The following is a 12131-nucleotide window of genomic DNA, read 5'->3' on the forward strand; positions in this document are numbered from 1 at the left end:
TTGATCCAATCTGATCCAGTCCAATGTGGGTCCATTACAAATGGACCAGGTCCAATCCAATCCGATGAATATTTTGAACTATTTTAGACAAGGCGAATTTGATGTCTGGACTGTCCAATTTGTTCAAATTCATTTTAATTTAGATTGGTTTTGACCCAAACCCGGTCCATTGACACCTATATTCTTATCTTAGATTGATGGACCAGATATTGGCTTAATCCAACCGAATCCAATATAAATTTATTACAGACCAGGTCCAGTCCAATATAATAAATATTTTGGATCGGATTGGTCCAATTCAATATGTTTTGTTGGTCCTTCCAGTCCAAAACCGGTCCATTGGCACCCTTAGTCCCTCCAGAGGACCCTTGGCAAATCGCTCGGGTCGTGTTTGGGAGTGCTTTTTGGCACAAATGGGCTTCTGAAAAAGCCTCGTTTTGAAATGGGCTTTTTTGAAAAAAAAAAAACCTTTTAGTATTTGGTTAGTCACCAGCTTTACAAAATAGCTTTTTTGAAACTCGCCTGCTGAAGTTTACCATAACTGTATGCATTTCTCTTTCCTTGATATGACTTTCTTTGCCTAGGATGAACACAATGTTATTCCCATGTAAGTAAGAATATAAAAGTTCCCTTTGCCACTAAACTTAATTTGAACTTTTACTTTCCTTGTTAGTACATATAACTATATAAAGCACTGTTTTGGAAATGAGTGACTCGAATACAATCATCTATTTTTTTTCAGAAAGCTTCTCCAGCAACTGAGGTATTACCTCAAATAAATCTGCTACAAGCCCATAGTCAGAAACCTGTCATTCAAGAGGCAATTACATGGGTATAAGACGAAACTGTCCTGTTCAAAGTAAAAAAAATAAATAAAAAAAAAAAAAAAACAGAAAACACTTGCCACTACTACAAGTCTATAACCATTAAGCTGCAAGATAAATTATTATAGAAGAGACTGGAAAATGTAATTTCCATAAAGTTGTAAATGCACCCAGTTATCAAACGCTACCAGCTCATTACCAATATAACAGCCAACATGATACTGAAGAACATTACAATGTTAAAATTATGTTTCTTAGGAAAATCTATGAGATATTTTGTGATTAGCACATGACACTGTTCTAATGGCACACATAATGGTTAATAATGATGGCATTCTACCATCTTTACACCAGATAATTTGCTCAGACATGTCGAAGAGTAGTTTGTAAGCATCCAAGTTTATGGTTCCACATTGCTGTGCCTTAGTTATTACTTTTTTGATTGTTGAAAATCCAGCCACCATATATGGCACATACTTGGATCAATTTAGAATGTACATTGTGCAATAGTTGGTATCAAGATACCCCACCTCTAGCCCCCCCCCCAAAAAAAAAGAAAAAAAAAATCCAAAATTAACCCGGCTATCAGTGTGAACCAAATTACAGCGATGCTATTGGATATGCTGATCATGAGTTTGCATATGCTGCTACATAACTTTGTGACTGTTATTATCCAATCAAGTGTTATCAACTAGAGGAAGATGTTGAAGACCAAGACAAAGGGAACCATTCATGCAACTCAACTCAACTCAACAAAGCCTTGTCCCAACTATATGGGTTTGATTACATGAGTCCTATTCCACCATTCTGCTCTATTCAGTATAATTTCTGTAGTAATTATGGGCCATCAAATCATTTATCACCACTTCAACCTGTGTCCTAGTTTTTCTAAATCATTCACTTGCTAGTGCTTGGGCGATCTTGTATTGAGTCTATTGACATGATCAGACAGTCTAAGTCCACTTTCCCTCATTTTATCACCTATGGAGGTGACTCATAGATTCCTACAAACATGCTCATTTCTAATCCTATCTGATCTAGCTTTTCTAGGGGTGCAAGCCCCTAGAAATTTGAGCCTGGGGTCTAGCTTTTCTAGGGAGGCCCTAAGATTTGGGCCTAAGGTCCAAGCCCAAACTGAGCCTGGGGTCAAGCCCGATCTTGTCAACCCAGGCCCAGCCTGCACTGAAATTTGATGCACTTGCGTTGGGCTGGGCCAGGCTTGGCTTGGTCAATGAGCCCACTCTAAAATTTGACATATGCAAATATGCATACAAATATGTATGTACATATGTAAATATATATTTATATGTATTTATGAAATTATGGATGTGTATAGTCGGGCCAGGTTTGGGCTACCTAAGGGCTAAGCCCAGGCCCAACCTGAAAAACAAAAAAAGCCCAAAGTCTTGGGCCCAGGCCCAACCCAAAGACCGAAAATCCAAGCCCAACTGGTGTAAAATTGTAGGTTGGGTTGGTTTGGGCTCAGGTTGGGCTCGCCCAAGTTGCACCCCTAAGTTTTTCCACTCATTTATCCCACCACACACATCTTTTCTCAAAACAACTCAACTCAACTCATCTAAACCTTGTCTTAACTGCTAATTATATGTAGTAGTCTACCACATGAATCCTGTTCTGCCACCCTGCTTTGTTCAGTGCCATATTCATTGTTAAGTTATGTTCCTTAAATTACAACTCTGCCATACTCATTATATATATCCTCTCCACATGGGTCTTGCCAACACCTAACTCTCAAGTGGAAATATATAAAAAGGACAGGTTGGATCACATCGAATAATGATAACCAGAAAGAAATATGCAAGATTTCCAAATAAATTTGCAATAACCCACCAAAAGATAGAGAATGATAAAGATTTTATTCCCCACCTGGAATATAGGTGCATCCACATCTTTATTAACAGCCACAATGACCTTAGAATCTCTCATTCCTGCAAGGTGTTGAATGGCTCCAGATACCCCAAATGCCACATATAGCTCAGGGGCAACAATCTTTCCAGTTTGCCCAACCTGATAAACAATATCCAATACATTAGATCATCATAAAAAGGAGGTCAGCAAGATCCAATAATGAAACAAAGCAAATAAATGATCAAATCAAACAACTATTGCCCTGAAAAGGCATTTCAGGTCATAACCCTTATAAAATATATACTACCTTCTTACCATCATAACGAAAATACATGACCTTGCAGGCTGAACTACTTATGTACAAGGATAAAACATTTCATGAGCAAAAGATTTCTTACTTGTGTAAATGTAGTGTGCTAAGATGAGAACATAGATGAGTACATCCCAAGTAATGGAAACTACAGCCTACCAAATCCAATCAAATCTTAAAATATAATCATAATGCATGACATGCACATAACATGTACATACATATCTACATGTTGGCAAATATTATCTACAGAGGAATATGTCATTCAGTTTCTAGTGGGTTAGCAGATCAGCAAATGCATTGGCAGACTCTATGGCTAAACAAGGGGCTTCTCGGGTTTCTTTGTATTGGGCTAACTTATAGTTTTGCTTACTGATAAGTGTTTGGATCTGTACTCATCCCTATGAGGAGGTAGCATCTCATGCCTCCTCCAAGGCTGACTGTACTCTCCTTTTTTCTCTATAATAAATTTGATTACTCATTTATCAAAAAAAAAAAAAAAAATCTGCAGAGGTAGATGTTGCTTGCTACCCAACTGACAAAAAAATTTCTGGAGGTAGTATTGGGCTCACAACAACCACCCATAGGATAAAGCCATAAAGTATTTGAAACAAAATAACAACCAAGAGAATAAAAATAGCAACAAAAAAATCCAAGAAAAGACAGATAGAAACAAGCACCACCACGAACACAAAGGATTTACGTGGTTTGTCCTTACCACCTATGTCCATGGGAGAGATGAAAACCATTCTTCACTATGAAAGAAAATGAGAAGCAATAAGTAGTGGCTTGGAAACCAAGCCAACCTGTAACCCTTGTACACCTGCGTTTTCCCTTTCCTCCCTCAACTCAAAGAACAAAACAAGAGAAAAAACCCACTCTTACACGAAGACCACCTTTCTTCTCTCAACCTCTCCTTTATCCCTCTTCAACAAGGAAAAGAGCAAACCCCTCTCTCTCTCTCTCTCTTAAAACCCTACATACAAAAGAAACCTTTTATATATGAAACCCACTTTAACTTAAAGGAAGCACCACACCCACCATTAGATTATAACTTAATCCAATGGTTGAAAAATAAGATACAATCCCAATAGGTAGAACATACTGCATGCTGCCAATGAATTAACCCTTGAAACTAATGCATTTGTGAAATTAAATCTGAGGAAGAAAAAGACCAGGTGGGTTGAAACTCCAATCCTAACTTATTAACCATGACTCTATATATGGTGAGACACTTAGACAGTGATATTATACAACTCACTCATCTTATTAATGCATAGCATTCCCTAACATGTTATTAGAACTTCAATGACCTTTGTGCCTTGGAACATTTTTCTTACGTAGACACAATGGAACCAGCAAAGAGAAATGTAGTTGCTATAATAAAATAGGATTCACAGTCAATGTTTTGAAAACTGGACTGGGCCGGGCCACTAAGATGGAAAAAACATGGACTGTTCCCAAACTGGCTTGGTATCTTCACTGGTTGAACAGCCAGACCCATGGTTAAACTACCAAGGGTGGACCAAGAAAAAAGCAGTTTGCCCATGGTTTTCAAAACATCAGTACAGTTTCACATAAAACATCTATATGTCCTACATTTTGAATTAATAAGCATTAAATCATCAACAGTTTCTAGTCAGAACAAATATAAGGAAGAATGGAAGATAATTGCTCCTTGTCTTACAGAGAATGCATTAACAAATATTTGAGCTTTAAAAAGGAAGTAAACCTTGAAATGAAGTGATCTCGGGACGAAATGAAAGGCTTCCTAGAAAAACATCATTACCTGGAGCTCATTAGGAACAAATCCTGCATCAACAGCAGCTCGGGTAGCACCAACTACAGAAAAGAAGAAAAGGGGTTAAAACCAACATAATCAAGTAAAAGCAAAAAAGTCAATTCTAAAATGAACTATGAACATCCAAGGCTCCAAGAAGGAGCAGTTATCCCTAAGGCTTCAAAGTTATGGGAGGAAGGCATGATTACCTAGCATGTTCCAAGGAGAGAAAAGACAGATCAACTGGTTCGGTACTTCAATATAGAAAGATATATGGGTAGAAAAAATTGTGTACATCAAGAAAATTCATAAAATGCATACCTGCTGCACCAAGCTTTTCAGCAAGCTTCTCTATTAATTTAAAGTTCTCTGCACTTTTCAGGCCTCTACCTCCAGTGACTACTACACGTGCATTTCCCAAATCTGGGCGTTCTGTGTCCTGAGATGTATGCTTTAGATATCTAGATTTCCCAATGCCATCTGTACATAAGAGAAATGAAATATGAAGTCTCATTATCACATCTAAAGAACCAATAAAACACGATTAAGGTTTTAAGCTATTTGTCAGGTGGCTAGAATTATGTATGGAATTAAATATATATGTCATTAATGGGATTACAGAACAAATGTGAACTCCACAGAAACTTGTAAGCCTGTAAACTGGTGATCCTTGTAATGCCGAACCTTTCTTTTCCCCTCTAAACTAGGCCTAATAATAGTTAATATCCATGAAGAAATGTAATGAATAGAAGTTCAATGATACAAACAGACCTTCACTAAAGGTTGAGAGATCAACCTGGGAAATGGGAGCCCCATTAGATTTTGAATCAGATGAATTCAAGGGCACTGGAAAAGATGTGGACCTAATAGTCATCATACAAGGCTCTGCTCCCATGTATCGAACGGTACAAAGAGCATTTCCAGCATAAATTGGCCTGCCAGATAGAACAATGCCTTATATCTGACCCAAATTAAGAAATCACACACCTATTATGTGTAAGAACAAACCGATAAGGTAATGATAGTTTACCACATATACACTATAATCATAGATGATGATCAAATTCAACTTCAAAATGATCCAAGCGTAATGATACAATATCAGAATCTTCTTAGCTTAATATCTACAAATGTGTTCCTCAGTTAAATAACAATCTTTTTTATTTAGTTTAACTAATAATTGAAACTGTTACATGGCTTCTTTCCGTAACTATTTTTTTACTAGAAGATGGTCATGATGGGGGATAATTGCCCAGCTCATAAAGGAAATGGACATTACATCCTGGATCTTAGTTCTCTTTCTGGTGAAGTGGTAATAACAAAGACCAAGTTCACTTTTGGTATTCCTGGCTTGGTCAGTTGTCCTTTCTTTCTTTCAATTCTCAGTTTCCAGGATGCATCTTTATTAAGTCCACAATGTGATGTAGGTCAACTTGCAGAACATTTTGCTGGTTCAACACGTTGCGAAAAAAAAAAAATCATTCAAGTTTGAGATTGCCAAGGATACAAATCTTTTTTCTTATACTCCTTCAAATACATCTTACACCACACATTGGAGCATTCTTTGTGGAACCCACCTGTAACTGGCAGATAAGGATCTCTGAAATGACAGAATGTTCTGCATTTGCAGTGTAAGATACATTTGAAGTGTCTGCAAAAATTGACACTTTGTCATTTTCATCTGCAAAAGAATGTGGTGCAACAATCAAGGTGTAAGCCATTGGATTCAAACCACTCATTTTTCAAAGATACAACTTAATCTGCATGAATGTCCCTGAGTTTATGTGAATATCTCATTTTCAAATAATAAATAGTCAGGTTCGCATTTGCTAGCCAAACTGGACTTGAATATGTCTGGATCATTCCTCAAGTTTCTTACATGCTAATATGCCTAGGAAGCAGCCTTCTCAGGCATCATTCAGTGCCTTTGACTGCAGGTACATAAAAGGCATTACAATTATAAATTAAAAAACAAAAAACAACCTCTTGCAAAGTCAAACATCTGTTTCTTGAATAGTAGGTAATTAGGGACATCCCGCATTGAACAAACTACACTTTATTTGACAAGAGAATAGTCCAGATAGTTGAAAAGAATTAATCACAATCGTGCAATGAAATATACACAGAAAATACCTGATAAATAACTGAGGTCCAGAAATTTCAATGACATCTGTAACGGGCGAAACATCTAAAAGAGCAGCTGCTCGTGGTAGTATGTTTTTACCAAATGAACTTGATGCAGCAATTATGTGTGAGTAGCTACCTTGCTGCTGAACCAAATGGACTAGCTTAGCCCATGGTTCAGCAAGTGGGTGTGCTAATTTATCTGTATCGGCCACGAGCACCTAAAAAAAAGAACAGTAAGAGAAAGTTGAAAACCTGAAGTTATTTTAGAAGCAGTCCAGATATACTTATATGAAGAAGATTTCAACAGTTACCTTATAACAATACTGAATATTGTTTGATTATAAAATAATTAAGAGTGAAACCAACTAAATAGTTCATAGGGTGAGCTTTAATTTATTAAATTAATCGTTTAAACAATCCATCATATTTTATGGAAAACAAGAGATACCTGAGAAATTGAAGGATGACATGAGGCAGCGTGAGAAGCAGCTTGTTGAAGGGATGGGCCTGACCCAGCCAATAGCATAGAAATGGAGTTTCCTTCACTAATAGTCCCTGCAGCTGCCACTGCGCTCAAGGATGATTGTTTTACAAGCCCGCCTTCATGTTCAGCTAAAACCAATGTGCTTATCTAGATAAAAAAACAGAGAAATACAGGCAGAATAAATAACACATGCAAGTTCAATTATCGTTACATCACAATCGCCAAGTAGACCAATGGCTAGCATGCATAAGCCATGTTTGCTCAAGCAGTCAACCAAATTAGTCAATGTGCAGTTTTGCTTCTTCAAAGAAGAAGGTGTGTTATTAAAATAAGAGAAAGTGGACTACGATGGTTTGATCGAATGCATAAAACAGGATTTATGTAGCCGACCCTATATAGTTGGGATAAGGCTTAGTTGATGATGATGATGATGATTAACATGTAAGATGACGGGGGGAAATCAATATGTGAGGCTAAAAGAATACAGGTGGTGCATATAAGAAAGAAACTGTTTTAGTTCAGTTCACCACGCGGGCATGACAAGCAGCTGAAGAAAAAAAAAAGATAATAAAAATAAAGGGCAAAATCCCAAATTATAGTCCTAGTTTGGAGGTCGGCCTTCTAAAAGGTTCGTGAAAGGACCATATGCAATTATGCATTTCCAGGTTCCAACAATGCATCTGAATTGAAAGATTGACCACTAACACCCAATTCAATTCAGTTTGGTAGATCATTCGGGTTCTTCAAGCAACCGGAACTAATAGAATTTTGGTTTCCTTTTCTATTACCAGTTATAATCTATTGCAATTTTCTTCAGATGGATCAATCTAAGCCACGCTTAAGATTGTATTCAAGAAATCAACCACTAATCCGATAACAAACCAAGTTTCATGAAATGAGGAAAAGAACCCTTGGGAACAAAACATTTAGGAACCCAACCTTCAGATAAAATAAAAGAAAAAAGTTATAGCCGATGTGGAGATTTATACAGAGAAATCGTGAATTTGAAGTCCGTTGTTGCGGAGAACTTACATATCTTGAGACGGAAGTGAGAGGTGAAGATGGAGATGACGAAGAAATGATGAACGGTCGTGGTCTCAGAGCTCGGAGCATCGCAACAGCTATCATTTTCGCTTGAGAGCTGAGAGCTTTTTTGAGATTTCAGGATTGTAGTCTTTCTTCTGGTAGTTTTGGAGTGGCCTTCTCCGATCCTTACTGGTCAGATTGTTGTCTGGGAGTCGGAGTCGGAGTCGGAGTCGGAGTTGGAGTTGGAGGCATAACCAGGAGTCGTCCAGGGCAAGGACGCCACAATGGCCCACCTAACCAACCTTAAAAAAAGCTGCTTTTGGACTTTGGATAAGCTTTAATCTGCAGTAGGTAAAAATTAAAAAGCCATGGCTTGCTATATGCTTTTGTAGTTTTGTGTAGTCGCATAAATAAAAGGATAACTTATAAAAGACACCTGTATTAATGGGATCAGTGACCATTACCCCATTTGCAATAAAGATTTCTTAAATTTTTCTTTTTTTTTCATCCATTTTCTCTTAAACCCTAATTGACCTAAAAATACTTTAATTTTTTCAAACAAAAGCACTGATATGGTGTTTGGAAGCGTGGGCGCTTTTTGGGAGCGATTTTCAAGAAAAAACGTTCATGCTTCTAAGACCCATTTTTCACAAAAAAACGCTTCTGCCACGTAGGCAATGAGCAACACTATGATGCTTGGTAAGGTGATTTTCATCACTGTTTTTCATGTATGTGCTGATAGGTAAGCACCACATAGGATACATATCAATCAATTGTTAGGGGGAAATGGTTCACTACATCGGTGGGGTCTCGATTTTCGAGGCATGCCCGATTTTTTAATAATCGGCTGAACCAAACAATGAGATACATGGGCGTTTGTTGAAACGCCTATGTGGATCCGACGTGGCACCATTTTTTGAAAAACGGCCACGGTTCCAAACATCCCCTGAAATAACAAGAATCATATCATTGATGAAAAACAAGCTTATTTAATTTAATTTAATTTTTTTTGTTTCATTCCGCTGATATGAATGTCTATCATCATCTTAAAGCATAAAAATTATCCAGTCCTTTCTCTAACAAATCAAGAAAAACCAAACAAAATCTTAAATTTACATATATCAAAAAGAAACCTCTACCATTTCATCTACATATTAAACCTAGCCAGGAATTTGCTATGATCTATTACAACAACTAGGAAGACTTCAATATTATATTTAGAGGGGAAAATTCCTAAACAATACCCTAAACCTTGGAGGTTGTGTCAAATCAGTCCCAGAAACTTCAAAACATGTCTTTGTAGTACCCTGGACTTTTAAATTGTGTCTAATAGGTCCTTACCGTTAGTTGATTGTCATACAACACTGTCATGTAACATTAGGTGCACATTAAATAATTTTAAAATAACAAAATTACCCTTTATGATATTTTTCTTACCCTTCTTCCGGTTATAGTTGATTGTTGATGGAGAGAATAGGGAAGCGAGAGCTTCAACAGTTGATCGATATTTGGTTTTATAACTCTTCTTCCCTTTTCCTTATTCTAACACTCTAACAAAGTGGGTAAAATGGTTAGAAAACTATAATAAAGGGTAATTTTGTCACTTTGAAATTATTTAATATGCACCAGATGTCACGTAACGGTGCTGACTAACGGTCAACTAACAATAAGGACCTATTGGACACAATTTGAAAGTTCAGGGTATTGTAGAGACACATTTTGAAATTTGGGGACTGACTTGACACAACCCCCAAAGTTAAGCAAATAAGTTGTTTAAATAAATAAGAAAATGGTAATTTTGGGATTTAAAATAATTTAAACAGTTGGATGAGAATATTTTTCAAATTTAATTTATGGAACTCTAACAAAGGGGTATTTTGGGTAAAATGAAAGTTCAAGGGAATTTTTGCCACAAATGAAAATTCAAGGGGGGTAATTGTCATTTATGCCATAGTACAGGGGGTCTATAACTTACCCTAATTAAAACATACATTTATTGAAACAGCCCTTATGGTTTCCCATATTTTTTTTAAACCTATTAGTTGTGTTTTACTTAAACACCCCCATATACTGCAACTAGTTTACTTAATCAACCATATGTTAAGAACTATTTGTATTACCATTTAAAAATGACAATGCCCTGAAACGTTTTTGTTTTTATGTTGTTGAATAACTCATGGGGCCATGCCCTTAAACATTTTTCACTTGGTTTAAGTCATTGATTAAGTAAACTAGAAGGTCAATTAAGTACCCCTAGCACTTTATATCAAGTTTTTAGAGAGAAAACCTTCCCCTACAACACAACTTGGATGGAGAAGATGTTGAGTGTATGTGATAGAAGAAGAGATTCCAATCATGCCCAATCATAATAATAATAATCTTCTTCTTCTTCTTCTTCTTCTTGTCAATGTGGTAAGAGACTTTGCACATGATTTACTAGGGGAAAGAACAAAAATTCTATATTTATTTTATTTTAATTAAAATTGTTTTAACAAAACCATCATTTTCCACTCAGGCTCAGTTTGGAATGAGTACAACTACAAATATATACAATGCGAAAACATGTATTTTATATTTCTAAACCTTGTTTTTGCATTATACAGATTTATATTTATACCATCTCCAAACTGAACCTTATGTCTAACAAAGGGTGGATGAAGTAAATTAGTTGTAAAATATACAGAGTGTTATAGTAAAACCAAAATTGTAGGTAGATTTTAATACATACGTGAAAATACACAAGATGTTGCTGCCTCAAGCTACTGGTTCAAGATCTGTTTTTGATTCGATCGAAGAATAAAAAGGTAACCCATTTTTTTATACAGTGATAATACTCCTCTTCGCATTATTCATATTGGACAATGCAAGGTGCCAACCAGCGAGTCCGCGTTCTGTGGACCTGTGGATTTACGGGACACGTGGATCCACCATTGAGAGACGACTACGTCGTCTGGGCAAAAACTCCCGAACGTTAACGGACCTTTGGCCATTAATTAAAGTGTTTGATTGAACCGGACACAAAAGACAAAACAGCTGATCGAAGGTTAACACACCACCATTTGTTGTTTCTCCTCCACCATCGAACCCTACACCACACACCGGCGAGCACACCACAGTCGCATCTGTCCATTCGGAAGCCATTGGCCATCGGCGGTACGTTCTCTAGTATCCTCCTCTTCTTCTTCTTCTTCTTCCAAAGGTTTTCCTGGTTTTCTTTCTTCAGTAGATTGAAGATGATCCGAACCTTCTATTTTCAACAATGGCAGTCATTCTTTAGGCGAACAAAGGTGAGTGATCCTGAAAAGGAGTTCACACTGGCGGATTCACCCGTAAGGGGAGCTTTTTGAACCATTAGATTTTTTTTACTGTAAAGCAAATTCCAATCTGATAGCAGAAAAGCACCCCTTCAAGGTTAGATAGGGTGACAAAGCCCTTATTAGCTGCAACAGAACTACCAATCGATCTAAATTTGAGACGTCTTTCTGTTCTTTTGGCTCCAATAAAATTTCATCTCTGTCGGATCAAAAGCAATAATTCTCATAAAATTTTAGGAGTACAAGATGCCAACTTTTTTGTGCATTCCAATTGCTTTTGTTGCTACAAACCCAAGTCACTTGCTATTAATACAAGATAGGAGACTTGGATGCTTGGGGAATACCCACTTCAGCAAATCGTCATGTGTACACCAATTGGTCCAACAAACATCAGTCGAGA

General features: G+C 36.9%; 1 protein-coding gene across 1 annotated transcript; it reads right to left on the reverse strand.

Moving 5' to 3' along the window:
* Positions 1-531: 531 nt before the first annotated feature.
* Positions 532-8765, reverse strand: ETFALPHA (electron transfer flavoprotein alpha). The gene is made up of 8 exons (XM_010261352.3): positions 8424-8765; positions 7356-7538; positions 6914-7125; positions 5552-5715; positions 5102-5260; positions 4790-4842; positions 2709-2849; positions 532-806 (listed from the first exon to the last, which is right to left on the reverse strand). The coding sequence occupies exons 1-8, from the start codon at positions 8517-8519 to the stop codon at positions 729-731; spliced, it is 1086 nt and encodes a 361-aa protein (XP_010259654.1). The 5' UTR covers positions 8520-8765; the 3' UTR covers positions 532-728.
* Positions 8766-12131: the final 3366 nt, after the last annotated feature.

The sequence above is a fragment of the Nelumbo nucifera genome, chromosome 3, assembly GCF_055504915.1.
Source record: "Nelumbo nucifera cultivar China Antique chromosome 3, China Antique-T2T, whole genome shotgun sequence".
NCBI lineage: Eukaryota > Viridiplantae > Streptophyta > Magnoliopsida > Proteales > Nelumbonaceae > Nelumbo > Nelumbo nucifera.

Coding starts and splice junctions, on each gene's coding strand:
- ETFALPHA (XM_010261352.3), bottom strand. CDS start 8,519: ATGATAGCTGTTGCGATGCTCCGAGCTCTGAGACCACGACCGTTCATC. Junction 5,716..6,913: donor GGACCTCAGTTATTTATCAG/GTATTTTCTGTG, acceptor TCTATCTGGCAG/GCCAATTTATGCTGGAAATG. Junction 2,850..4,789: donor TTGTTCCTAATGAGCTCCAG/GTAATGATGTTT, acceptor ATTGTTTATCAG/GTTGGGCAAACTGGAAAGAT.